General features: G+C 45.7%; 1 protein-coding gene across 1 annotated transcript in view; it reads left to right on the forward strand.

Annotated features, from left to right (window-relative positions):
• Positions 1–24251, forward strand: part of LOC129386648 (uncharacterized) — a 167018-nt gene that overhangs the window by 75420 nt on the left and 67347 nt on the right. Inside the window, exon 5 of the mRNA XM_072284039.1 lies at positions 21364–21515. Within this exon, the coding sequence (XP_072140140.1) occupies positions 21364–21515 (152 nt within the window). The remainder of the gene's footprint in view (positions 1–21363; positions 21516–24251) is intronic.

Here is a 24251-nt window from a genome sequence, read left to right on the forward strand (position 1 = left end):
TTCCCGTAACAAGAATGAATTTCTTCGCAAGGGTCGCAAAGCTCGTCTTAGATGCTCCCAGATTGGCTTTTCTGGTACTATAGATAATCTCATTCCTATTAACGAACATCTCACAGTCGACAACAAATGTTTATTCAGTAAGGCCCTTGCACTGAAGAAAGAGAACGGGTGGCAGTTTTTATGGACTGAAAACTGCCACATGAAAGCCCGTAAATGAACCGATAGCACGGTCTTCCGGATAAACTCGGAGGCTCATTTTCGCAGGCGTAGCTTGCTACATTTCCTGTCCTGCAGACTGATTGCACTCTCGTCTCCGAATACTTTTCATGATGTCTTTGCTCTCACGAGCCGACGTCGAACCATTGCTCAAATCTTCTAATATTGCTATTCGTCATATCAATGCGCGAAGTTTGCGAAAGAACCACGATACAACTTCTGCATTTACTGACTCACTTAGTCATTTGTTTCCATTTATTTGCGTTTCGGAAACATGGGTTGATAATTCTGATAGCAATTTATACGGTTTTCGTCCATACCAAGGAGAATACTGCCATCGTATTTCGGATCGATACTGTGGTTCCGCTATATTTGTTTCACCTCATAATAAATATAGGCGTACGCTTGATCTTTTTCCTAATGTAAGTCACTCTGAATTGACATGAATTGAAACCAACTTACAGCTGAATCTTCATACTCGCAACAGTTTTATTCTTGGCTGCGTATACCGCTCCCCTTCTTTATCTATACCTAATTTTCTGGGTGAACTCTCCATAGCTTTGAAAAAAAAATCATCTTTAACGCAAACAAGTCCTAATTGACCGTGATGTTAACATCAACTTTCTTGACGTCGACAACGAAAGTGTAAGAGCTTATACAGACTCTCTTCCGGGTTTCGGTCCGGAATAAAAAAAAAAATTATGGGGTTTTACGTGCCAAAACCACTTTTTGATTATGAGGCACGCCGTAGTGGAGGACTCCGGAAATTTCGACCACCTGGGGCTCTTTAACGTGCACCTAAATCTAAGTACACGGGTGTTTTCGCATTTTGGCCCCATCGAAATGCGGCCGCCGTGGCCGGGATCGATCCCGCGACCTTGTGCTCAGCAGCCTACCACCATAACCACTGAGCCACCACGGCGGGTGGTCTGGAATCAACAATTATATCTCCTACTAGGTGTTATACTTATGTTAGCAATACGCTTCTTCACCATGCTCTAACTAACATAGCGCCATCTCCAAACACTGGTGTAATAGATGCTCAGATCGCAGACCATTTCTAATATTCGTCTCCGTTGAGGCCAAAATACTTCATTCCGAGCCTTGTTACTTTTCTTCCAAGTTTGACCGAGATAGTTTTGTTAACACTATAACAAATACTGATTGGTCTGTAATTAACTCCCTGCACAATCCCGGTCCCCCCAAGCTCTTGAAAGTTTTTGTTCCGTCTTTCTACAGGTCGTTCGCGCTAACACAACTACCGTCAGATGCAAGAAACATTTTAAGTTTCCTGGTAACCCTTGCGTAAAGAAAGGTTTACTGACTAGTATGAGAAAAAAATGAAAACCTATACAAAACCTTTTAATGTACGCTTAGCGACGCTATCAAAAATTGTTGTAACATTCTGAACTTGCGAAAGAAGTTTAAACGACAGTATTTAAAAAATGAATTTTCAAAAACCAAGAACCATACCAAAAGAACAATGGCAACATCTTAATGCCTTCATGACCTTACCTAAGTCCGGTAATACGGCCGATAAAATAGACTACAACAACAAAACTCATACTGATTCTTCTAGCATAGCAAATAGTTTCAGTGACTATTTCTATAATATATACAGCAGCAGTCATATGGCTACTACTCATCCCATTTATCGCTGCAATCATTCTTTTTTTCTCTTTCCCGTAACTGCAGATGAGGTATGTTTCATGGTATTAGCTCTAAAGAATACTAGCACTGGCTTAGATAATATTTCTGTATTTCACCTAAAGCTTGCTGCACCGCTTAATTCTGATACATTTTATATTATAAATAATAATATATTTAAATGTGGTATTTTTCCCACGTCGCGTAAAAGGGCTAAGATTATTCCTGTATATAAGAAAGCTGATAAAACGAAGGTGTTTAACTATGGTCATATTTCTATTCTATCGTCGATTAGTAAAGTTGTTGAGAAGTTATTCTGTGAGCGCCGAGATAATTACTAAAAAAATAATTTGTTGTAATCTTCTGAATTTGGTTTTCGCGCTGGCAGTTCTACTAACTTAGCTTTAATATCCCTAACCGACACTCGCTCGACACGGGTAACTTCGCGAATCGCGAATCCGTAAACAATCGCGTAAACAATCGCTAATCCGTCACAATATCCTGCCGATGATAATGCAACGTTCCGCCCAACTCCACTTCCGATGTTGCTAAATATCTCCCGCATATTCAGCAAGCACGTAGCAACCTTGGAATCCGAGGTTGAAGGCGTTTCCACGGTAGCATTCCTCGTTGGCTCTTTTCATCATTTTTTCGGGTTGTCAGGTGCAGGAGGAAGGGTCATTAGTTGACCCGTCTACCGTCGGTGTCAAAGTTGCGTTGATTTCCAGATAGGCGCTGATGAATGAAGGCAGGAGGGGGTGGCCTCGTGGCTAATGTCTAATTAATGTGTTGATACAGAACGGTCCGCTTCTTCTTGCTTAGCTTACGGTGGCTGGTACAAAATCAGGGCGGCGTGCAACTGAGGAACAAACATGCCGCTAAAAGGAATCCTCAGGGAACAGCGGTCCCTAATACGTGCCAATACGTCTGGATAACGTTACGCTGCCATGCAAAAAATGCTATTCGCAAATAAAGCTATGCTACCCGGGTCCTACAAGTAAGGAATGGTAGGGCGATCCGTTGCCAGTCCTCTTTTATTCCTTTTAAAGGGGGGTAGTGTCCGGCTAATAAAAAAAATTAGTAAATTTGTTTGTCATATTAATGTAGATTAACCACGTCAACGTCACTTTGACGTGGCGAGGTTTCGTGCTTCTCAGACGTTGAGTGACACACAGGGAAAGCGGGTGCTAAAACAGCGTCGAATTGAAAATAATCATTTCTTTTTCTTTTCCCCAGTATAATTGTGCATAACAAGTGTGTACAGGTCATATGAGTATTTGGAGTTTTCGTGACGTCGTGTGTTGCACGGACGAAGTGTGGGTGGCCGCAAATGTTTTGCCCATTGTGAAGGACTGATTATAAATACTTTAAAATCGCTTTACATTATAGATCCCTTTGAAATGTAAACCGACTTCGCCACCACATCAATCGGTCATGCGTCACATTTTTGCTTCCCGAGTTGGCTTGTCGATTTTGGGTGTTTGTATATGCGCTGTGAACGTCTGAAACATGTCATTCGTCTGGTCACATGTACAATTTCGCAAATACGTTTCCGTGGGTAAATAGGTACATTTTCATTACGGTGCTGCAGAGTGCGCATCCTGGTAGCAAAATACCTTCGGTGTGTCGTATACGGGATGGGACATACACGCGAAGAAAACATTTTATGACACTAGAATGAAGACGTGAATTGCGTGAAACAATAACGTAGACACGTCCGCCCTTCATCACCCTATACCGGCATGCCTATCGATTCATCCCTAGCCACCATTGCGATGATCCAGGCCGTTGTACGACAGGAATTTCCAAGCATGGGTCTCAACTTCGTGTCCTCATCGGCCCACGTAACGATCTTGCAACACTTTGCTCGGGCCTTCCTCGTTCCCGGCAATCATGTCTCCGCACACTCCGCAACCGGTCTCAATTGGCAAATCTGACGGCAGGCTGATCTGCTTCCACTGCAGCCGCATCGGCCACATTCTTTGTCACTGCTAGAAAAGATCACCAAGTCTATCACCTACATACTCCAGCACTTATTTCTGTCACTGTGGACATACTGCTACCTATGCCACTCGTCAGGATTGTACTGCCGCTGACGCCCTTGCTCTGAACGTTCACTACGGTCGATCACCGTCACCCGGACATCGTTAGATTCTTTCATCCGAGCCCCATCTCTTCTGTCCCCGTCAATTTCCAGCCACACCCGCCCGGAAAACTATAGGGACCGCAGTTTGTTGATGTGAAGCTATGTCAACCCGAACTTCTCTGCTCCCATTGCCTACGAACCAGAACATTCTTGAAGAGGTTGAAGGCACTGCTGTCACTTCGCTGTCCGACACAGTTACGCAAGTCATCATTATTAGCGCATCCTTCTAATGACCAATAAGAAACCAAATGGTGAATTCATTGGTTGTTCAAAAAAAGAATGCGTTAGCATTAACCTTCGCAAGTCTTGAGTAACCAACAATATGCCCGAGGAACTGCGCATGGCTACCTACCGAAGCCTAACGCATGTCGCTATGCCCGATACGCTTCAGCTTGCCCTCCTAGTTGTCGTTGGCAGTCATCTTTTTTCTCTACAGCACAATTTCGATGCTTCGTTTCAGCTGCTGCAGCGAAGCCAACCTTCCGAGCTTCCCCTGATTCGGGCTGTCGCCGTCGTCGCATGGCCCCAGCTTTCCTTCGGAGGCGTTCCTCACCGCGACTTTACAAGCACTCGTTGACGATTGACGACCCTGCATTTACTTAAAAGGCACTGAGGGACGCGCGCCTTTGCAATACATGGCTGAACCTGACAACGGCCTTACGCAATCTGCCAAATCCGCCGCGGCGCACCGCAGCGCGTTACAGTCCTCTGCCCATGATGGTCCGCCATCTCTGAGCGCCGAAGCACATATCGCGGCACCTGGGGCCCTATATCGTAAATTATTCCAATCTGTTGTTATTCCAGTCTGTTGATGTCAAGTTTACGTAACCACCTACAAAAGAACCAGGCAGTAATTTGCAGCGTTGTTTGAAAAGCCCAATCAGGCGCGCCCCTCGTTTATAGGAGATCAGCTGTGTTTGCTTTCAAAGTTAATAGCATATTCCCTGCATTGAGCAGGTTTCTTATCTAATTGGCTGGCACCAGGTGAGGTTACGCTCAAGTGAAGAGGGTCTTTCTGGGGCCGAGTCAGCACATCGAAACGGGCTAACCCGACGGGTGCCGGCGTCTGGCAATGATTTTTCTTGCCGTTGGTTAGCTTGTGGTGGATGGGGGAAAATTGCGCTGCGAGGAACGGAAGGTTAAAAGCGTCGCTGAAGCGGATGATCATCATCGGAAAGTTTGCACAGGAATGTAGTATACATACTGAAAAAGCTCGATAACGTTATACTCCCACGCAAAAATTTTCATTATGCACAAACAAATATATGCTCTCCGGTAGCTGCGAGTTGCCAGTGCCAGAAAAATTGTCGGTTAGCTTACTTCTACTCTTTTAGAATAGTGCTTGTCTGAGCTCATTGGTTGTATATAGCAGCATTGGTTTCCAGCAGAACATTCTGACACAGACAGGAAGAGACGACGACACACGCTGGACTATAAAATGAAAGTTTATTACCGATTTCCGACTTTTTACAGCACAAGATAGCCAATGGCTGTGTGTGTGCGTGTGCTTGTGCGTGTGCGTGCGTGTGTGTGTGTGTGTGTGTGTGTGTGTGTGTGCGTGTGCGTGTGTGTGTGTGTGTGTGTGTGTGTGTGTGTGTGTGCGTGTGCGTGTGCGTGTGCGCGTGTGCGCGTGTGCGCGTGTGCGCGCGGGTGTGTGTGTGTGTGTGTGTGTGTGTGTGTGTGTGTGTGTGTGTGTGTGTGTGTGTGTGTGTGTGTGTGTGTGTGTGTGTGTGTGTGTGTGTGTGTGTGTGTGTGTGTGTGTGTGTGTGTGTGTGTGTGTGTGTGTCATGCCGATTATCCGACCCTTTAGTCTGAAATAGTGTCTTTGCGTAAGTAGCCCATTCATTTTCCTGTTAGCAATATTGATGGCGTACTGATGCAAGACTTCGCGCTTCTGTCAATAACATGGCTTCGAAAATCTCGCGTGTCAGCTTCTCTTAACTTTTTGCTAAAGCAGTGATGTCGTGAAATTCAATGGTGAAATGGCGCTGGCGATAATGAAAAGTGAGATGCCCAGCGGAGATTCCTTCCAGAGATGCTGCAGGCTCACTTCACCTGTCATTGATTCGCCTGCTTCTTTGTCCTATATAATGTCACGTAGTAGTGAGTGTGAAAAAAAGCAGCAATAGTGGGAATGACAAAACTAGCATTTCATTGGGCGAACTTGTGCCCTCAGAAACAGGCTACATTCAAAGAACGGCGACAGCGGCGAACACAACCGCCGATCATTGAAAATCTGATGTCCTGGTCAAGCGCATCGGCTTTTACACATGAACCATCGAAGGTTCCAGAGTAATCGCTCGTGCCCGCGTGTCTTTCAGAAAGTTATACATAATTCGCGCCGCACATGCAATCAAAATACACAAGCTTCTGTGACAACACACAGCAGCAAGAACTGTCGATAACATTCGAGAGACGTCCGATAAAAGCGGCCGCGTCCCGCTCTGAGCGATCACATTTTTTAGCCGGTGAAAAGCGGTCACCAGAAAAAGATATACGAGTACAAGTGTAACTGCTTCCCTCTCAAAAAGTATCGCCCCGAAGCTACAAACATAACAGGAGATTGAAAAAAACAACAACAAGGACACTGAACTAACAGTAACAAACTAAGAAAGAAACAAAGTCGAACGTAATACAGTAAAAAAAAAAGGAAGTCCGAAGTTCAGCTATGGAAAGTCCCAAAGTCCGTTGGCACTGGTAGAACGACTTAAATCGCAAAACATGGAATATTTCAGGCCCTGAGCGGCACCGCTGTAATAGCGAAATGTCGTCTGACACAACCTCATACTGCCAATGCGTCGGAGGATCTTGTAGGGTCCGAAATAGCAGCGTAAAAGCTTCTCCCTAAGTCCTCGCTGGTGTATAGTGGTTCAAACTGAAACACCATCGCCGGGCTGGTACTGAACGTACATCGTCGAAGCTTGTAGTGTCGGTTGACGGTCCTCTCCTGGTTCTCGATCTTCAGGGGAGGGGGGGGGGCGCTGTCGGGCTTTTTCGGCGCGCTGGAGATAGGTGGCGACGTCAAGATTCTCTTCGTCACCGACGTGCGGCACCAGGGCGTCGAGAGTTGTCATCGGATTCCTGTCGTAAACAAGTTTGAATGGCGTGATCTGGGTTGTTTCTTAAACCGCTGTGTTTTAAGCAAAGGTTACGTACGGCAGGACCACGCCCCATGTTTGGTGCTTGACATCGACTTGCATTGCTAGCATGTCGGCAAGGGTCTTGTTAAGGCGCTGCGTAAAACTATACGTCACCGGGTGGTAGGCAGTTGTCCTCCTGTGGCTTGTCTGGTTGCATTGCAGAATGGCTTGAGTTATCTCTGTTGTAAAGGCTGTTCCTCCGTAATTAGGATTTCTGGGGCAGCACGTCACAGCAGGATGTTCTCGACGAAACATTTCGCCACTTCGGGTACGCTGAATTTCTACAGAGCTTTAGTTTCAGCGAGGCAGGTGAAATATTCCTTCATCACGAAGTCCACTATTTCCAGATGTTGGCGTCGGAAACGGTCCCAACTCTCTATCTAATGAAAATGTCGGCAAGAAGGCTTGATCGGCTGTAGTAATCCCGCTGGCCTTGTCGGTGGTGTCTTGCGTCTCTGTCAGTCTCGGTATATCTTGACATAATGGGCAACGTCGGTAGTTAGGCGCGGCCAGTAATACCTTTCCTGTTTCATTGATAGCATCCGGCACAATCCGAGGTGGCCAGTGGTCGGACCATCATGTAGGGCGTGCAGTTCTTCCGGACACAGCGCTGACGGAACAACAAGAAAATAGCTTGCGCGGACTGGTGAGAAGTTTTTCATCCCGAGTAAATTGCTTTGAAGCGCGAAGGACGAGAATCCGGGCTTCAATGACCGAGGGACAACGTCGGTATTCCCATTCTAAATACTGGACGAGGCCTTTTAGCTCCATGGCTGCTTGTTGCTTTTCAAGGAAGTCTTCCACACTTATTATTCCAAGGAAGCCGTCATCATCCTCGTGGTCCTGCGGCGGCGAGTCAATGGGGGCGCGTGATAGGCAATCGACTTTCAGAGTGTTTTCGTCCGGACATGTACATCACAGTGATGTCATATTCTTGCAGTCTCAGACTCCACCACGCAAGCTGTCCTAATGGGTCTTTTAAATCAGCTAGCCAAGCAATGCGTGATGGTCGCCGAGGACTTTGCAGGGCCTGCCATATAGGTAAGGTAGGAATTTTGCTATAGCCCAAATGATGGCTACGCATTCCTTTTCAGTCATAGAATAATTGCCTTTATCTTTTGACAGCGACCGGCTAGCGTGTAGCTATCACCCGTTCAAGTCCGTCTTTTCTCTGAACTAGGACGGTACGGAGGGTCAGGCTACTGGCGTCAGTAATGATTTCGGTATCGGCGTCCTCGTCGAAGTGCGCAAGTACCGGCGACGGCTGCATGTGTCTTTTGAGTTCTTGAAATGCGTTGGCCGGCGGCGTTTCCCAATTGCTGCCAACTTCCCATTTGGTTAGATGTGTCAGCGGAAAAGCTATGCGTTAAAAGTCCTTAACAAACGCATGTAGTAGGCACACATGCCAAGAATTCTACGCACTGCCTTCTTGTCGATGGGCTGCGGGAGCTTTGCAATGGCAGCTGTCTTCTGCGGGTCGGGGTGGACTCCAGATTTGCTGATCGCGCGGCCTAGGAACAGAAGTTCATCGTAAGCAAAGCGGCACTTTTCCGGCTTCAGAGTGAGCCGTGATTACTTGATGACCGCTAATACTGTCGCAAGCCGTCTAAGATGATCGCCGAAATTTCCGGCGAAGACAACGCTGTCATCCAAGTAAACAAGACACGTCTGCCACTTCAACCTTGCTAACACCATGTCCATGACGCGCTGAAGCGTTGCAGGCGCCAAGCACATTCCAAATGGCATAACCTTGAGCTAATATAGGCCGTCTAGCGTGATCAAAGCGGTCTTTTCGCGATCTCTTTCGTAGACTTCTATTTGCCAGCAGCCAGACTTTTTTTTTTATTTTATTTTATATATTAATACTGCAATCCTCACCGGGATTTTAGCAGGGTGGGATACAATACATGAGAGAAAATACAACATAATGGCAAATAAAATATATGTACATGCCTAGGTCGCAGTCAAGAAAGAACAAAAAGAAATATAAGCAAAACATTTAGCAAAGGTGGAAACGAAACAGAGGAACAATCAACCCATATATCATATAGACAGTTTACTATAAAAATAACCAATTATGTTTCAGCCGTCAAGAAGGGATGCGAAAGCTGACAAAGAGTCTGCTTGAACGATGCAGCTGCTGAGGTTATTCCAGTCTCTGACTGTTCGTGGAAAAAATGAATACTTGAAAGAGTCATTACGAGAACGAAAAGGTGGTATTGTTAGTTCATGTCTTTGGCATGTTGAATAACCGGAAGAAAATGTAATCCATGCACTAACTTCGACTTTATAGTGCCCCTTAACTGATTGATATAAAATTTTTGTCGTGATGAGCGGTTTCTATCGGATAACGGGGTTAGGCTAGCGCGAGCTTGTAGTTGAGTCACTGAGCTGCGCCTAAAATTGCTACAAATGATATATACGGCTTTTTTGGGCATTCAATAGATTAAGAATATTACCTTGTGTATAGGGGTCCCATAATATAGCAGCATAGTCTAAGACTGGGAGGATAATTAATTTGTATGCTAATCTTCTTACAGCAGGGGTAGCCAGAGGTAACGTTCTTCTTAAAAAGAATAACTTTCTATAAGCATTCGCTGTAACGTAGTGAATGTGTTTATTCCACCTTAGATTGTTTGAAATACATAGCCCAAGATATTTGTATTCAGACGCTTCAGACAAAAACACATTAATAAAATTGTACGGACACAATAAGTGCCTCTTCTTTCGACTGATGCGCATAAAAAGTCTTGTTGAAGTTTATACACATCTGCCACCGCTTACGCCAAGAATCAATACCCTGAAAATCATTGTTTAACAATGCCTGATCCGATTGATCATTAACCTCCGTATATATAACACAGTCATCCACGTACAATTTTATTTTGACAAAGATGTCTTATACAATGTCGCCTACATACATAAGAAAAAGGATTGGCCCTAAGACTGAGCCCTGCGGGACACCTGATTTCACTGTTAATTCGTTAGATTGATGGCCTTTGAATGCAACAAACTGGTGGCGATTGTTGAAGTACGCAAATATTCAATTGACAAGTTGAGAGTTTCTAAGCAGACTATGTAATTTAAATAAGAATTTACTTTGTGATACCTTGTCGAAAGCTTTCGAAAAGTCCATAAAAATTTCATCAATTTGTTTTATATGATATACAGATACGCCAATGTCATGGATGGTAGCAACTAGCTGTGTACAAGTTCAGTACCCTTTCCGAAATCCATGCTGGTATTCTGTTACTATGTTATGCGTATCTAAGATATCCACGCTATGTTTATGTATTATGTGCTTTAATAAATTGGAAGTGTTAGAGTTTAAAGGGGCTAGATGGTAATTTTTTATAGACTGTTTGGCACCGTGTTTATGAAGTGGCATTACTCGGGCTGTTCTCCAGTCATTCGACAGTTGAGCTTCTTCTAAGGAACGTAAAAATACAATGTACAAGTATTTCGAAATGCTTTCGGCATACCTTTTTGGAAAGTGTTGGGTATATCGTCTTGGCCTAAACTTTTCTTTTCACCAAATTTTAAAAGCATATGGAATATACCCTGTTCGCTTATTAATACATCAGAAATAGGGGGCGAAAAATTCTCAAACACAGGTAAGACACTAGCATCACAAGTAAAAACGGTGTGGAAGTGCTCATTAAATGAGTTAGCAATTTTTTCATCATTCAGGTGAATACCATCAACTTCAAGTTCACCGCATTGGTAATGTTTCGGTGGCACCTCCCAGCAAAATCTATCTGGAGACGCTGTGATGAATTTAGGCAATCATTCTGCATAGTAACGTTGTTTCTCAGTAGATAGTTGGATCCGAAATTTGGATGAAAGAGAGAGAAATTTCTGTCGTTGATCTGGTGAAGCACTGCTTGATTTTTTCATTTTATTTTTAACCTCTTGAGCTGTCTTTTCAATCTCAGCGTCTCCCGAGAAATCCGGGGATTCTTTTCTTTTTCGTTTCTTAACAATAGTTGGTACATATTTTTCAATGCAGTCATTCACAATACTCTGAAAGCGTTCCCGTAGTACCTGCAGGTGTACACTATTCTCTGAAAATGAAACTAAGTAAAATGAAAGTGCTCATCAGGTCGCGGAAAATTGCGGAATCAGACGGCGTTACAGCCGTCTTTCCAATTCATATTATTTATTGTCAGTAACACAGCCTCGTGATCTGATATAGCGGGAAATACATCGAACTTAGTTTGACTACTTAAGGTCCAGGATTGTTTCAGAGTTACCCTGTATCCTAGTATAGGTATCCACTAACTGTAATAAATTAAAAGAAAAGGTAATGTCCAGCATGGTCTCCCCTAAGCTGTCGTTATCACTTTTGACCGACATCGTTTCCCGATCAATGCTTGGCAAGTTAAAATCTCCCGAGAGAATAAAGCGGTCAGCGGGTTTCACATGCTCGCTCATGTATAGCTTCAAAGAATCCGCAACTTCAACACCAGAATTAGGAGGTCTGTACAGAGCAGCTATGACATATCGAATATTTTCACGGTAGGCATTGGAAAAAATGCATTCAACATCTAATAAATCAGGCATTTTTAAGAGCTTAATGTTACCCTTGAAAAGGATCGCTACAGCTACACCTCTGCTACCTCTGTCGTTTATGAATGCGCTATACCCAAGTGGAATGAACTCGCTATAATACATTTCTTCATTTAACCATGTCTCCGTTAAGACAACAATATCTGGGTTATACGACAAAAGAATTCCATCTAAGTCGGTACGCTTGTTTATAACGCTCCTACAATTTACGTTAAGAATTCCTAAAGAGCCACGCTAGCGCTTAGTCTGTCAGTTTTGACTACCTGATTTCTTCAGCTTATAACGGGATTTTTTTCTGCATCCCAACCAAAGTGCCGTTGATGCTCAAATTGCCGTAAATCAGCTTTACGTTCATGCTTTTCTGCCTTTCTTCCTTAGAACCCTCCCATAAAAGCCTCCGTGTGTCACGCACTCGCTTAGAAAAGTCTTCAGACAGCGACAGTTCACTACCCTTTAGTTTATGCGATGCTCTACACAGGGCATTCTTTTCTCGGTAGTCTAGAAATTTTAGAATCACTGGACGGGTTTTATTTTGGTTTTTTCTTCCTAATCTGTGACACCTTTCGATGCCTGTTACGTTAAGGCCTAGTTTCTTATTGAAGACTTCATGTTTTACATTTTCTAAGTCTTCTGAAGTTTCAACTCTAGGTTCATGTAAGCCATAAATTATTAAGTTATTTCTCCTGCTTCTGTTTTCTAGATCATTAACATGTTCACTGATGTGGGCGAGTTGTTCCTCGAGCTTCGTTATTGTTGTTTCGATGCTTTATCCTTTAGAATTCAGCGCACTTAAACCACCCAATCGCCACTCCATGTCATCAGTTCTTTCTGTTAATCTTGATAGGTCCATTTGCATTTCATTCTGTGTTACTTGTATGTCCTGTATATAAGAAAGAATTTTACTTTGCCCATTTAACAGTTCTAGCAAGAGATCTTTTTCTGATGGAGCTGGATTTTCTTCTACGTCTCTGCAAATGAGAAAATCTCTAATTAATGGGCTGATTATACTAGACAAAAATAATTGACGCACAGTGGGCAGCGCAGCAGCAGCAAAAACCTGTTATCTGATTGATGACCACGAGTTCGCATATATCTAGAGGCATATAGACTTGAGGTCTTTAGACGAGAAATGTTTAGCGTTGCAGAGCCGATCGAATGCATCTTCTATCCGGGGGAAGGATTATACTGCCTTTTTGGGTGATCCTGTTCAGTCGACGGTAATCGACGCAGAAACGTAAGGTTTTGTCCTTTTCCTTCACCAAACTACAGGAGATGACCACGGGCTTTTCGACGGCTGGATGACGTCCCGCAACATTTCGTCCATTTCATGGCTAATATCTTCACGTTCTCACGTCGAAACTCGTTAAGGGCTCTGGCGGATCGGTCGAACGCACTGTTCGGGTATTACGCGATGCTTTGTGACTGGTGTTTGTCTAATGCTCAATGATGTCGAAAAGCAGTTCTTGTATTGTAGGAGAAGAGAGAGTTCTTGTTGGAGAACACTTACTTTGTATTCCTCAATGTACGTGTTTGTCGTGATTGTTGTGCACCTGTTATGTGCTTGAACTCCTCGCTGAAGTTGGTTAGCGCCACTTCCGCTTTCCCTCCGTGCAGTTGATCAATCTCTCTTGCGAAGCAAATTTGGCGGTCGAGCAGTAGACATGGATCACCTTTGGTGATGCCTCCTATGTCAGCTGGTGTTTCGGTGCCGACGGAAACAATAATGTTGCAGCGCGGCGGGATGCTCACTTGATAATCAAGCACACTCAAGGCGTGATGACTACGAGAGCTCTCCGGTGGTATCGGTTGATATCCGTTATCGGCTTCGACTTCAGGCCAATGATAGCGCCGTGCTGGTTCAGGAAGGCCATGCCGAGAATGACGTCTGGTGAACAGTGTTAGAGGATGGAAAGGTGGCAGGGTAAGTCCTGTCATGAACGGTAATTTTTGTCTGCAGATTCTAGTCGGCTTTGTGAGGTGTCCTACAGCTGTCCGAATTTGAGGGCCTTCCCATACAGTCTTAACTTTCTTCAACTGAGCGGCGATGGGTGGACAGATGACGGAGTGTTCGGCTCCTGTGTCTGCTAAGGCAGTGACTGCCTGGCCGTCTAAAATCACTTCGAGGTCGATGGTTCTTTGTATTGTGTTACAGATAGGTCTTGGGCTCGGATCATGACTGCCTCGCGTTAACCTGTGGGTAGTACGCGGCGTCGTCAGATCGTCCTTCGTCGGCACATTTTTTGTTTCAAGGCTTCGACGGGACGGCGGCGTGTCGTTATTATCTCATCGAGATAGTCTCTTTGGCGTATTCGTCGGCGGCGGAGGATCTTCGTCAGTTCAGCGAACAGCAAGCGCACCTCCATCGGTTGATGCTTTTATATTTCCGTATGTGGGCTAATGGACCGACCCCGAGCTGGGCGCAGCGGCGAGAGGTAGCGGCCCGGCGAGGGCGAATGGGACGGTCATCGAGAGCTCCACTGAGTAGCAGCGACGCAGTTGGTGATATCACGAAGGTGCTGCCCAGCCTGTGGACGCGGCGCCTTGACTGCGAGCCTTCTCAGTCCCAAGTCGCCGTAAGGGCATCTACGGTACACATGGCCTGCTTCTCCGCTGTGATAACAGGGCGCGCAGTGGTCGGGGGCTCGCCAAATGTCCGTCTTCCTAGCGTAGCTGCGCTGCGCTAAGGGTGAGCGTGCTGGTGGCGGCGACGGTGGACGGTGGAAGGCGGAATTACGGCGTTACAGGGTCTTTGCGCAAGCACAGATGGGGACCTTGACGGCGGGCGACGGCGACGTAAGTCATCGCTTCAGGCACGAGAAGCGGTGTGTCGGGTTGCACTTCGGAAACGCCCAGTGATCGTCGAAGTTCGCCCTTGACGATGTCAGTGACTGAGGACACCTGAGGTTGCGACGAAGGAAATATATTGCGCAGTTTTTCGCGCACAATGGCCCTGATGATCTGTTGGAGATCACCGAAGCCCATTGCTTGGATGGCGCACTGCGGCGTGAGCACCTGGCAGTTCTATTGCCTAGTGCGCATTTCTAGAGTTTTCTCGATCGTCGTTATCGCTGTTAAGAACGCAGCAACGGTCTTCGGTGGGTTGTGGATTAGTCCGGCGAAAAGTTCTTGCTTTACGCCTCGCATCAAGAAGCGGACTTTTTCGCTTCGGACATTTCCGGATTGGCGTACCCGAAAAAACATGTCATCCCTTCCCTGAAGATGGTGACAGTTTCATTGCGTAGTCGCTCTCGCGTTTCCAGTAGAACTGCCGGACTTTCTTTACGGACAATGCTCGTGAACGTCCTCATGAAGTTACGGCGGAAGAGGACTCACGTTGTAAGGGTCGGCTCCTGGTTCTGGAACCAAGCCCTCGCGGCATCCTCCAAGGAGAAGTACACACGTCGTCACTTATCCAGAAAGGTCCAGTTGTTGAAGGTCGAAATCCTTTCGAAGGTTTCAAGCCAGGTTTCCGGATCTTCCGACGTAGCTCCACGGAATGTAGGGAGCTCTCTGGGATGTTGAAGCGCGATGAGTGACGCTGGGGCTGTCATTGTGGTGGTTGAGCTGGCCACAGTCTCATTGGTCGTATCAGGCAGAAGTTCGTGCTCTGGGGACAGTCCTTGCGGTCTGTGGCTAGATCTCTGGCCTTCGGTGGCGTTGATCTTGTCCTCAGGCTTCGGGCTTGGATCGTGGCTTTGCGGGACGTTCGGTACGTGAACGCACTAGCACCTCCACCAGATGTCATGCAGCAGTGACGGTAGTGACGGAAAGCAGCAATGCTGGGAATGGACCAAAGTTGCGTTGTATTGGCGAAATTCCGCCCTGAAGAACAGGCTACACTCAAAGAACTGCGAGAGCGGCGAACACAGTCGGTAACTGTCGAAAGTCGGATCTCCCGCTGAAGCGCATTAGCTATTTTACATGTGCCATTGAAGGTTCCAGAGTAATCACTGGTACCCGCGTGTCTTCCAGAAAGTTCTACACGATTCCCGTCACACATGCAGTCAGAATGCACAAACATCTCTGACACCAGACAGCAGCAAGAACCGTCGTTAACTTTGAAAACTTCCGATAAATGCAGGCGGGTTCCTCGCTGCGCGATAACACTTTTCAGATGGTGGAAAGTAGTGACTCGAAAAAGATACACAAATACACATTGTTACCCTCTATATATCGCCACCCTCTCGTGGCGATATGTTATATATTCCTGTATATATTCCGATATTCCTGTATGTTACCAGCTATATCCTTATTAACCACGAATGCGACTCCTAGTTCTCGCTTCTCCCTATATGCTTCTTTTGTCCTCCAAACTTTACTGAGCCCTATTATGTCCCATTTACTGCCCACTAATTCCTCCAATAGCACTGCTACGCTCGCCTCACTAGATAGCGTCCTAGCATTAAACATTGCCAGGTTCAGATTACAATGGCGGCCTGCCCGGACCCAGAGAGTCTTAGAGCCCTCTGCTACGTCACGGGTCCGAGCGCCGCCATGGTCAGTTGTTTCGCACCAGCTGGGGACTCAGCGCCGGGGTTTGATTGTTGTAATCATATTAATCATATAGGAGGTTGGTGCCACGTACTGAATCAGGGCGGGCAATCCTGCTCTCGTGAGGAAGTGCGTTACCGGTTCTGGTCACCGGATTAGACGCACTCCAGATCTGCTTATGCAATTTTATCAACACGTGGACATTTCTTTAATACGGTGGAAAATTGCCCGGCACCGAGTTTCGAACCACGGTCCTCTTGCAGGCGAGGCGGGTACTCCACCTCTACGCCACCGCTGCACCGCGACATCAATATTACATGCCATACATTTGAAGAACTTCATTCCCTCCGTGCACCACATTCTAACGACGTTACGCACTTTCCCGGCAATGGTAATAAAGCGGTTCTCATGAGCACCATCACACGCGATGAAACACATGTTCAATGCACGACGATCAAGTCAGTTGCCCTTCACCGCTACGCTCTATCCATACCCTTCGAGATTCACAAGGAAGAACGTTGCACATCTATTGTGCGCAACATATTCCGTCTCTCCCCTGGCGTGTCGCATCCACACGTGTGCGGCTGCCACCACGTGGACGTCTCCGGTGTTGCCGTGAGCAACGACCAGTCCTACATTCAAAGAAGCTGCTAGGTTTGCGCTTAAGACACCCGCCACCGAATATCAAGGTGTTGTTACTTGGCGCCCTTCGTGGATTGCTACTGCTTCTGCCAGCCTAGCAAGCAGTAGCATACGTCCAAACAGACAACCAATTAGGTGTTACCCCTAAAGAAGAGATCGCATGTCAAACGAAGTAAGCTTTTCTTCGAATAGAAGTGCCTTAACATTTTAAATGTCAGGACCTACTATAATCTTTATACCAGAAACGTAATCAAGAATGTATTGTAATTCTGTGTTTAATTGTTCCGGTATGTTGCGAAAATTGAGTTGGCCAAAGCTCACAAACCGCTCTTTCAAGCAGAGTGTACATAAGTAGGATATCATTTTTTAAGCTCATCAAGATTCGTCAATTTATTTTATGTGCACTGCAGGACGAAGGCCTCTCCTTGAGATCTCGAATTACCCCTGTCCTGCGTCAACCGATTCCAACTAGCACCCGCAAATTTCCTAATTTCGTCGCACCACCTAGTCTTCCGTCCTCTACTGCGCTTCCCTTCTCTTGGTACCCATTCTATCGCCCTAATAGTCCGACGGTTATTTAATATGCTCATTAAATGACTTTCTCAGCGCTATTCTTTCTCTTAATGTCAATTAGAATATTGTCTGATCAAAACCGCTCTCTTTCTGTTTCTTAAAGTTATGCCTAGCATTCTTACTTCCATTGCTCCTTCCGCGGTCCGTAACTTGTTCCCAAGCTTCTTTCTCATTCTCCGAGTCTCTGCCCCATATGTGAGCACCTGTAAAATACACTGATTGTATACCATGCTTTTCAATAATAATGGTAAGCTTCCAGTCACGAGCTGACAATGTATGCCTTAAGCGATCTAACCCGTTTTTATTCTTCTATGAACTTCCTTCTTATGATCACGGTTCCCTGTGATTAATTGGCCTAGGTTAACGTAGTCAGAATGGCGATCATGAACTCTTGTTCCTTTGCCCAGTTGTTCATCATTAACTTTGTCCTCTGCATTTTAATCTTCAACCCCACTCTTACACTCTCTCTGTTAGGTCCTCAATCACTTGTTTTAGCTCGTTTGCAGTGTTTCTAAATAGAACAATGTCATCGGCAAACCGAAGGTTGCTGAGGTATTCGCCTTCGAGCGTTACTCCTAAGCCTTTCCAGTTTATTAGCTTGAATAATTCTTCCTAGTACGCAGTGAATAACATCGGAGAGATCGTGTCTCCCTGTCTATCCCCTTTCTTTATAGGTATCTTTCTACTTTGCTTATGCAGAATTAAGATAGCTGTGGAATATTCGTCGCTATTTTCCAAGGTATATATGTAAGCGGTCTGTACTCCTTGATGACGCAATGCCTCTATGATTGGTGGTATCTCTACTGAATCAACTGACTTTTCGTAATCTATGAAAGCGTATATGGAGGCTGATTGTACTCGGCGGGTTTCTCCATTACCTGATTGATGACATGGATGTGATCCATTGTAGAGTATCTCTTCCCGAAACCTGCCTGTTTACGTGGTTGAATAAAGTCCAGTGTTCCCGGAATTCTAGTGGAGATTGTCTGGGGGAATATTTTATAAAATAAAATATAATTATATAGCTATAAAATTTATAAAATAGGAGTAAGCTAATGCAGCAAAATTTTTTCATTTCTATAGCGTGTCTATTTTTGTGGATTAGTATAATGTTTGCATTTTTCCAGTTTTCTGGGACCTTTAGCGACGACAGACACTTCGTATAGAGAGCCGCCAGCTTTCCAAGCATTATGTTTCATCCATCTTTGATTAAATGTACTGTTATTCTATCTTCTCCTGCCGTTTTTCCACGTTTCATGTCTTGCAAGGCTCTTCTGACCTCATCGCTAGTGATAGGAGGGGTTTCGGTATCCTGTTCCTTACTGTTTCGAATAGAGTTCTCCTGAGTCCTTGGGTACTGTACAGGTCAGTATAGAATAATTCCGCTGCTTTTACTGTACCTTCACGATTGCTGATGGTATTACCTTGCTTATCTTTCAGTAAATACATCTTGGTTTGTCCTATGCGAAGTTTCCTTCTCACTTATTTCAGGCTGCGTCCATTTTTTTACGGCTTCTTCAGTCTTTCTACCGTTATAACCTTGAGTATCACCTATTTTCGCCTTGTTGATCAAATTTGAGAGTTCCTCGAATTCTATCTGCTCTCTTGAGTTGGGTGCTTTCATTATTTCTCGTTTCTCTATCATGTCATTTGTTACTTTGGATAGCTTGCCCACTGGTTACCTTGGTGCCTTGCCTCGAACTTCAATTACTGCCTCTGAAGCCAGCATCATTAGGGTTTCATTCATTACTTCTAGGTCATCATCATCTCTTTTTTTTTTCAAGTGCCAGCCTAATATTGTCTGCTTTTACCCTCACTGCTTCTAAATTGACTTGTTTCTTCTTGAAAAATTTTACTCTTTCTCTGTTCAAGTTGAGGTGAATCCTAGCCTTCACTAACCTATGATCACTGCCCTACCTATCTCTTGTACATCCTGCAGTATGCTGAGATCGGCAGAAAGCATGAAATAAATTTCATCGTTTCACCATTACGGCTTTTCCAGGTCCACTTTCTGTTTCTACGATTCCTGAAAGAGGTGTTCATTATTCTTAGCTTATCTCAGCACTCATTATTCTCAGGGTAACTGGGCCCGTATTGTTTTGAGAACGCTGCGGACCTACACGCTAGGAAGTAGGGAATGCTATGCCTCATTTGACCTACAGTGTTACCTTCTTCGATGAGTCCGACATGGTTTGAACATTTCGCACGTGTAAGTAATTGGCGGCCCTGCTACCGCCGCGCTCCGAATACAATTGTGGGGAATACAAATAAAAGCAAAATACACAGGAAAGAATAACTGCAAATATAGACCAAAGGAATAGACGCAAATACCATCGTCCTGACGTGCTGAAAATCTGTGTGGTAACTTTACAGGTGTCGTCGCAACTTGCTTTTTTCTTATTGTTTGCGTGAAGACTGTAAACAAAAACCTTGCCTTCATATTTTGCTTGTCCTTTTTCGCGGAAACTTCGCATCATCAAAGAAAGCCAATTTTGGCAGCATGCCTCGCAAGTTCCTGCGGACAGATTCTTGCGCATTTGTAGTGTTAAGGAGTGTGATGTTCTAACATATATTCACTTATTAGGTTCCCCGAATACATTTGCGAGATCTGTGTAAGCTAGCTTCTATGTATCGTAGGCTTACAAAGAGAGAATCGTGGGCCGTGCAGATGTTAGAAATTTGTGTGCGTTATATTTTCTAGTGTTTTCACTAGAAAGTATGCGCAACGTATGTCAGTAGCGTATTGGAACGCCCTTTTCGTAAAGTTTTCGTGCCTAAGGGATCCGTTGATTTGTCTGCTATCTGCGGGTTGTGATGATCGTGATAGGTTGTACAATATAGTGCCAATTCACATTAGTCCCAACATCGTGTTTCCTGAATCTCGCACACGCACGTGGCCTTGAACGCGCCTATGTACCCGATATATTTTCGGTGAACTTGAACAGCACTTAAAGCTTGTGGGTAAAAGTAAGAAAACGAAAAAGTTTTCGGCGCTTACCGAGAAGCCCCGAGCCGCTTATCATCCGCTCGTCCTGTCTGCCTGCCGCTGGCCCGTTAGCATAATTCTAGGTTAGTATAATTCTATGCTAAGCTATCATTAGTATAATTATGAAGACCGTTTACAGGCAAAACGCGCTTCACTGAATACCAGGCTTGCACATTTGCGGCTTTTGATCCATGAGGTGTATCAGAGGAGTTCTTGTGCAACCGGTACTGATGGCCATATTAGTGGATTTGATTGTAACTTCTTTTTTAACTAAAAAAGTTCGGCAGAATGTTGCACTCCTGTAGCACGTGAAGACCAAAGCGTGCTGCGCCCTAAGTTATGCATTAAGTTGTTGGACGGAAGAAGTCGCACTTCTTGTAAGACATGACGAACCGCAGTGTGTAGTACACGTGTGGCAAGCCGGTGTCTGCGAGCGTCGGCATCCTCTTTACTTTGCCGTCTCTCATCGTCGAGTTCGAATTGTTTGGCTCTTTTTCGACACTTAGCTGCGGCTTAACGGGCTCGTACAGCGGCGTCAGACTCAAACCGACAACGTTTCTCCTCGATGTTACACTGCATCGCATCAGCAAGGGATGGTAGCACTCGCGGTCGAACGCCTTGCCCCAGCCACTTCGCACGTCGCCCCTTGTCCTCTGCTTGACGAGCATCCTCAGCCATGACGTACTTCCAAGGGGGGTATGCAAGGCTTTATTGATGGTTCGGATACTTCTTTTGAGATTGTTCTTTATTGAAACGTATTCTGCTTTTTGTGTTGTATGGCTGGTTTGAATGAATGTGCGAGCCATTGCATTTCTTCTTGCATACAGGAGTGTAAGCCATTGCTGCTGATGACAACTTTTGTATCACTCGACTAGACGCCGCCTTAACGGGATGTGAGCCAATGCAATGAGCCAATTAACGTTTTGGTCATAAAATTTGTCTTTCTCATGCAGTTGCTTCAAAATACAACCCACATGCATCTGGTAAAAATTTCAAGTGAGGTAGAAATGAATAAAGAATGCCTCTGCCTCAAATCTACATTTAAGGCGAACATAGCGAATAAAGTGGAGCGCACACTGGAGTGTTACTACAACGTGTCTTCAAAGTGAGTATGATATTGCATTCTTTCTAAAAACGTGCTCTCGTATATATTTGTTGCATACATCGAAGTAGGAGTTTGTCAAGCGACCTCGCAATGTGGCTATGTCAGCTGATTTTCAAAAGGCGTGGAATGTTTTACTGTACGCTGTTCTTGCGCTGCTAATTCACAATGTGCGAAGTGTATCCTTTTACTATTGGCCGTCTTGAAGCTGCTAGCAACTGTTTAGGCGCGGATATAGCCCAGGGTAAGGCTAGCGCGCGAGCCGCTCGGCGCAGTTCTTGCTACGCCGATACAGGTTGGACATGTTGGGAGCACGATTTAGAGAGGCAGAAATACATGTTCTGACAGCCTGAGAACGAAGAGTCAATTGTATTTTATTGCAAAGTAAAAGGAGATTTGACGAGTGGCTGTGGTGGTGCCCCAGTTTGGCAGCCGCCTCGATTCCAAGAAAGAGCAGGGGGCAATGACCCCCTAAGGCGAGGGAAACTAGCTATGTGGGTGGTAAGCAGCGGTATTAAGAAGACGCGTGCACAACAGCCTCTCCACGACAGAAAAAGCGCGCCTTGGAATTTCCGCCTTCGGTAAGTAGTTATGCGCAAAGGACCAACAAACGTACCACGACACCAACGTAGCCAAAAATCCCTCCGCCACTGTTTCGGCCGTGATATCTCGTAAAGGGGTCCCCTCAGACCAACCTTGCGTACTGGTCGACACACAGGAGGAGGTACTTGAAACCTGGGCAGCGCGGAAGAGGTCCCACTATGTCTAAGTGCACGTGATCGAAACAGGTGCCCCACTTAACGTGCGTGATGGGTGACTTTCCTGGCTTGGCAGGCTTGGCTGCTTCTCGCCCAGCTTCGAAGTTCTTTCATCCCTGGTCATACGAAGTGGTCCATGAACGGTTCTTTGTCACTCTGATGCCAGCATCGCTTAGCGCGTGCAGTGCTTCAAATATTGGCCGCCGAAACTGATGGGACACGAAGGGGCAAGCAGCTGCCTGAAATACGTCGCACGTGACCAGTGTTTGCTTTGTAGGGAGGTGGCACTTCCGCAAGATGGAGCGACAAGCCTTCTACCTGAAATTGATGCAGCTCGGAACGTGTTAGCTACCTCATTTTTGTTCCCATAGATGTGGGAATGCCAGTAGAAAATTCGGAAGCACAGGAAAGTTGCCTAAGCACACGTTCTGAGTATGGAGAACTGTCGTTCTTGAAAACCAAGGTTAACGGCTTGGGTTCAATTATAATGTAAAAGCTACACTCGTCAAGAAAAAAAAAGGAATACTTGACAGCGCTATTCATGGCCAACATCTCCCTCCCGAATGTGCCGTAGCGAGCTTCTGTAGGTTTGAGGTACATTGAGAAGAAGCCCAGCGGCGTCCCGTCTTTGCTGTCGTGCTGCTGCAATACTGCACCCACTGCCGTGGTTGATGCGTCTACCTTAAGGTGAGTTGCTGCGCCGGGCAGCGGATGAATGAGCAAAACTGCACTCACCAGCTGCGCTTTGGCTTCTTGGAAGGAGCTTTCACGCTCCGTGGACCAGTGGAAGGTAGGCGGTTTTTTGCAGTGGCGACACAGCATGTCGGTAAGCGACTGAAGAACTTGCACACAGGATGGTGTGAAGTGCCTGTGAAAATTTATGATCCGCAGAAACTCACGCAAATTTAGGAAGGAGCTTGAAAAGAGAAGTCCTTGAATGCCTGCGATCCGTAATTACAGTAGCTGGGTGCCCTTCAGTAAAATGTGATGGCCGAGTGAATCTCAGGCTTTAACTCCGAAAAAGCGTTTCTGGGGCTTTAGAACCAGGTCGTGGTAATCCACTCGGTCAAATAGAAGGTCAAGGTGCTCTTTATGTTCCTCGTCCCTGTGGCTTGAAACGAGAATGTTGTCAGGTGTAACATCGTCCATGAACCATAGAAAAGCTTACGCGGCATTCTTCAAACCGTAAGGCATAGCGAAATACTCAAATAGGCAATATGGAGTAGTGATTGCTGTCAATATGGAGTGTCACTGGGTTCAATAGGAATTTGGTGGTACGCGCTCATCAAATCGATCTTACTGTGTAGTTTGGTTCCTGTGAGATGAGCGCCGAAGTCTTGTATGTGGGAAAGGGGTTATTGATCCAGAGGAGTGATTGCATTCAAAGCTCGGCAATCACCATAAGGTCGTCAGTCGCCACAGTCCTGCTTCGGAAACAGGTTTGAGAGGTGAAGACCAATTGCTGGAGGAAGGACGAATAACGGCGAGCTGAGGCGTGTGTTCGAACTCATGGGAGGCTACTTACAACCTCCGTCCAGCGAGGCTCCGTGGCAAGGCGGTGACAGGTGCACGGGTTGTGGTGATATGATGATCCACCTTGTGTTTTGCGAGTAGCACACCATTTCGGTGCTTGGAGAGTTGTGTGTACTCAGCAAGTATCTTGTTGTACCTTGAGACCAGTCAAAATGAACGGATGCCTGATGTGGAGAGGCTGGACTGCAGGCCAAATCCTTCGAGGGATCTGATGTTATCCCTTATGCACTAATTACGAACACTCACATCTAGGTTGAAATGACTGAGGAATTAGGCTCCTAGTATGGCATAGCTGACTTAGGCAGTCAGAAACACCCATCTGTGCAAGCGCCGGATCCCGATGTCTAGTGCTATTGATCCGGAGCGCATACGATGCCATCGAAGTTCACTGCGTGGAGCACGTGTGTGGACTTGCCACGTTGGCGATCTGTGGCCGTGGCGTGAACGA

Source organism: Dermacentor andersoni, chromosome 8, assembly GCF_023375885.2.
Source record: "Dermacentor andersoni chromosome 8, qqDerAnde1_hic_scaffold, whole genome shotgun sequence".
NCBI classification, from domain to species: Eukaryota; Metazoa; Arthropoda; class Arachnida; order Ixodida; family Ixodidae; genus Dermacentor; species Dermacentor andersoni.